The following is a 5,000-nucleotide window of genomic DNA, read 5'->3' on the forward strand; positions in this document are numbered from 1 at the left end:
AGGTGTGTCCACATGCCCTTTACATTAGAGGACGCAGGCAAGAGAGCACGTGATAACAAAGTATGCCTTTTGAGATAAGACAAGGCAGGAGTGGAGCTGTTTACTCTCCCTGCCTGACCTGTCAGAGGGAGGCGTGATGGAGGGATGCAGAGATAGATGGAGAGAAAGATGAATGGATGGAGTGATGGTGAGCAAATAGAACAAAAAGCATATGCTTAGATAAATGGCAAGGAGGGTGTGCATTAAGATAGCGACCACACATGGACACACACACACACACCTAGACTGCCTCTAACCCAACCAGGGTTTAAATATCTTTCTAAGGTGGAAAATGCTCCATACCTTTAGGGCATGGAGAGACAAGCATTAGTCAAGCCTGGTAATTGAGCCAGTCAAGGTCAAAACGATCCCCGGGACCCCTGGTGGGGCTGGTTAACAGGATGGAGGGATGAGAGACGAATGGTAAATATCTAAGGAGGAGCAGGGGGGAGAGGAGGAGGAGGAGGAGGAGGAGGAGAAGAGCAGTGAGGAGGCCTTGGAAAGAGAGAGCAGTAGAGACATGCAGTAGAGTCAGGATGTCAGGGGGGTGCGGCGTCTACATGGCACAAAGCAAACGATCGAAGGAGCAACACAAACAACAAATTACTGGTAGAGGGGGACTTTGGAGAAAATGTAGTAGCTGGCGGCAACATCAGGTATGAAACACTAGACACGGCACATAATACCAAAAACACTCCAAGGGATTGACAACAACACAGATGAATTTTCTGGAATGAGGGTGGAGGCAGCAGGCAATAAAAGAAGGGGAATTCTAGCAGACCGCAGCACAGATACAAGTAGCCAGAATAATGAGGACATAGAGAAAGGGCAGTCACTGTCCACGCACAGGGAAGGTCAGGGGATTACATATGTAACCTATAGGGACAGACATGTTTACAAGCTGGTCAATACTGGTGTCAGAAGTGGAATCACTGGCGGCTGTGTGTGGCCTCACCTGGTGAGGTAGATGCGCTTCTCGGTCACCTGGCCCGCGCCGTGCTCGGGGTGCGTGTCGGGCTCGTTGCGGAGCACCTCCACCCCCTCCCCGCCCCCACTCTGCTCACTGCTGTGTTTGCTGATCATATAAAGCTGACCAATCTTATACTGAGGGAGAGAGATAGAGAGATAGAGAGAGAGAGGCAGAGGGAGGGAGAGTGGTGGTGGGTGGGGGAGAGCGAGTGTGAGAAAGTCAAAAGTTAAGTAAGAGAGATTGCAAGCAGAAAAGGGAGGTCAAACTTAATCACCTTCGCGCTGTTGCCAGGCCCAATGTTCTCTTTAGTGGTGTTATTTTTGTTTGTTATAATCCAAGTGTTTAGCCTTATACATTTTCAGTAAATATGCTTATTAAGACAGCCTCCTTCTCATAAGGGATTAAGACCACAAACTTATTTTCATTCACACTGAGATTAAGAAACCAATCTGTTTTTCCCAAACATTGCTTATTTTTCAAAAGAAACGCACAAGCATATTTTCTTCTAGGAGTGAATCGGGCCTATTTTGTATTAATAGAAGTAAGCAACACAGTTTTCGGTATTTGGATGTAAAATCATTGCTTATTAAAGTTGTATGGTTTGTTTCATTTTTGGATCAACGGGACATTTTTCTAGGATGCAGAAGTGCTGAAGTAGTCATTACTCAAAGTCAAAAAGGGGTAAGTGCTGGCAATGAAAACACAGTCATCTGTTGAGTGACAGCAAAAAAATCACACAATTTGCATAATGTTCAGAAGACAAATTGGGAGTACATTTCCTAGCCTCGATGGGAACCCAATGATCATGGCTAAAGACAACTCAGACACAGCTCAACACAGCTCAACTCCGGGCCTAGTGTGAGTGCTGAGTGAATGTGTTACCTGCAGCTATATTTAGTACTGGTTATTAAAAACAGGTAGCACACATACTGTACTGTGGTAGTGGAGGATGCAATGGAAGAGGCAATCCTTCTCAACAAAATCACCCTTTATACTTTAGAGCTCAGCTGAGGGAAATCCCCTTTGTTGTTTTCTTCAATGTTTACATTTGAAAGTCTTTGTATGCAGTGGACTTAGAGGAGGTAACCAGTTTGACTTGTTGTTTTTTTTTTGTTTGTAGAGAAAAATAGATAATTGTTTGGGAACACACACACCCACACAAACACAAAGATATAGTAACATGGCTGTTCTCGCAGGCAATAGGAACATTGTCAGAACCCTACAGTTCCACTGACTGGTTAATAATTCGGAGCCTCAGCTGGTTATTAGATACACTACAGTGGTGGTTCATTACTGTAATTAACAGTGCTTGTCAGACACCAACACTAAAAACTATTTACAGTGAACTGTGATCAAACCATGAAATTGTGAACACTTCCCTCACAACACCCTCACGACAAGAACCACTCTCGACTTTCTTTTCATCACACAGAGTATTTCCTGTGGAAATCATGATCTAACTTAACCACCAAGTGTGCTGTGACATGTAAATAGACCAATCTATGGTTTCGCAGTACTGTGGACTTGTGCCATAGTCCAGGGTGATCAAGGGACACCTGCTTGACATCGACAGAGGAGCAGCCACTTCACCCTGAGTTGATACCACACTCTTTTCACATCGTGTGGACACTTACAGTCTACCAACAGACCACGGCAAATACAACCATACACAAAAGCCAACACAACTTCCACTGTGTTCACTTACCTCGTCTACTGTCAGAGGCATACATATTCTGTACTCCTTCGTCAGCATTGTGAATGAAGTGCTTGATGGCTATCTGTTGGATTGACTGTCTTCCTGCTAAGCCTCCTATCTCTCTTTCTGTCAGTATATCCTATGCTGTCTGTATGGTGAACTGAAACATGTTTTAATACAATCTCAAAAGGATTGCACTGACTTCCACTTCTCTTCTCTTTTTCTTTCACTCTCACGCTCTGTCACGTTCTTTCTCTCTCTCTCTTGCGCTCTCTCTTTTTCTGCTGATGTCAGTTGCCCTTTGGGTCTTGTACTGCTCTCTCAGTCAATGTGTATCCACAGAACTATTTTTATGTTCTCCCTGACTCTTTTCTCTGGTGTCTCTTATTAATCTCTTCACTCCTTCAGTCAACACTCTGCTCTGTCCTTCGCCTTCATTGCCAGCTCTTATTTGCCTTTGTCTTTAGCAGGCAACTGTCGCCAGAGTAAAACTATGTCTGCTTGTCTTTCCTTTTTTCTTTCTTTCTCTTTGTCTTCCCCCCTTCGCTACCGGCTGTTTCCATGTGTAACTGTGCCGTCGTGTTGTGGAAGGGGCCCCTCCCTTTCTCGTCTGTGATTTTACCTCTTGCCTTCAGGTCTCGGTGAATTCCTTCTCTCCGCTTATCTCTCTCTTCACTCCTCCCCCCCTCCTCCTGTCTGCCCACCTCTCCTCCTCCTCCTCCTCCTCTCTCCCTCACCTGTGGGCTCACACTCCCATGCTCTCACTCAATCTCGCTAATCTCTCCCACTTTTTGGCACAGTCACACACACACACACACCTGTGCTGACACACACTGTATCATGCTTTTTCTCTCTCTCTCTCAACCCCCCCCACCTCTCCTTAGGTTTCTGATTAACTTGATACTCACTACTCACATAGCTATCCAGATAATTCGGGAAAAAAAAAAAAAAACATCTGATTTACATGAGGTGGAAATCAGCTCAGTAAGGCATCTGTGAAGCTAGAGTGAAGAAGATACACACGGAATCTAGGTCATCAAAGATAGTTTCAGACTCTTGCTGTGCCAGGGAGTTTTATGGTTACTTTAAAGCTACAGAGGGCCCTAAAATGGACGACTTGGAAGGTTGGGTTCAGGCACCAGATTAAATATTACCACAGATACAATGGGAGCTGGGGGACAATTAATAGCTACATAATGCTAAGCCTGTGGACTAAAACTCCAATTACGACACACCTGTGCTCATTAAGCTTCCCAGTACCACCAAATTACAATTGCACAGTTGTGCCTAATATCGCACCACTACCACTAGTGCAGCAGGGCCCTGGAAAGAACAACCATTTGAAATGGATGTCAGAGAATGGTTGTGAATGGTGAATAAAGAAATGTGGTCTTTTTAAAAACACAAAGGGGTTCCATATGTCTGAAATGACTCCTCTTTATGGGCTTTTAAAAGTGTCTGATAAGCTGAAAATGGCTAGCCTGGTGCTGCCCGCCTGGTGCTGCCCGCATATTGCTCCCGGCTCCATTTGCGCTGGGATAGTGTGGAACTGCTGTGCGCAAGACGAATCGATGGGCCATTCTGAAGGGCCCACCAATCAGTGACCAGTGGGGGTGGCTAAGTGTGATGACATTTAAATGAAGCGTTTGTTTGAAATGTAGTCACAATAACGGAGGAGGTGGTAGGTTACTCAACGGTAGCGAACTGCAAAGAGTCTAAGCTGGAGCGAAAAGAATGTGTATTGTTATTCATCGACAGCCTTAAAAACAGCCATACCAATCAGTGTGCATCATTGCTGATATATCAATGTAGGAAGTATACCAGTCCCATGATAGTCAATGTGGATTGGTTAAAGGCTGGTTCAATCTTTTCAAAATGACAATAACTGAAGTCTATGTCCATTAGGTAGGGACAACTGGACACAATGCTCAATGGAGCAAACTAGTGATGGGCAAATGAAGCTTTGGTGAACCACTAAACCACAGCAGTGTGAAACTAGCAACACTAATGAAAAAATCCAATATGGCTGCCACATGTAGATTTTTCAACATAAAAGTCCTTACCCAAACCAGTATATGTAACCAAAAATATTGGTTTGCTAAGGACTTTTATGTTGAAAAATGTATGTGTGGCAATCATCTTTTTGCTTTTCAGCTAGTGTCGCTAGGTTCACACTGCTGTGGTTTAGTGGTTCACCAAAGCTTCATTTGCCCATCACTAGGGCAAACATAGACCCTATCCACAGAGTGATTGGCATGGACATGTTTCTTACCTCATACAAACTTTTCTATGCCC

The 5,000-nt window shown here is 44.5% G+C and overlaps 1 protein-coding gene across 2 annotated transcripts in view; it reads right to left on the reverse strand.

Annotated features, from left to right (window-relative positions):
• Positions 1–5,000, reverse strand: part of pitpnc1b (phosphatidylinositol transfer protein cytoplasmic 1b) — a 16,781-nt gene that overhangs the window by 7,815 nt on the left and 3,966 nt on the right. The window contains exons 1-2 of one of the 2 annotated variants that reach the window (XM_048261090.1): positions 2,715–3,297; positions 995–1,143 (exon numbers count right to left, since the gene is read on the reverse strand). In XM_048261090.1, the coding sequence (XP_048117047.1) occupies positions 995–1,143; positions 2,715–2,762 (197 nt within the window). In that variant the 5' untranslated portion in view covers positions 2,763–3,297. Of the gene's footprint in view, positions 1–994; positions 1,144–2,714; positions 3,298–5,000 lie in introns of those variants that run through there. The other variant, XM_048261091.1, reaches the window with a different exon arrangement.

This window comes from Alosa alosa, chromosome 13, assembly GCF_017589495.1.
Source record: "Alosa alosa isolate M-15738 ecotype Scorff River chromosome 13, AALO_Geno_1.1, whole genome shotgun sequence".
Classification (NCBI taxonomy): Eukaryota; Metazoa; Chordata; class Actinopteri; order Clupeiformes; family Clupeidae; genus Alosa; species Alosa alosa.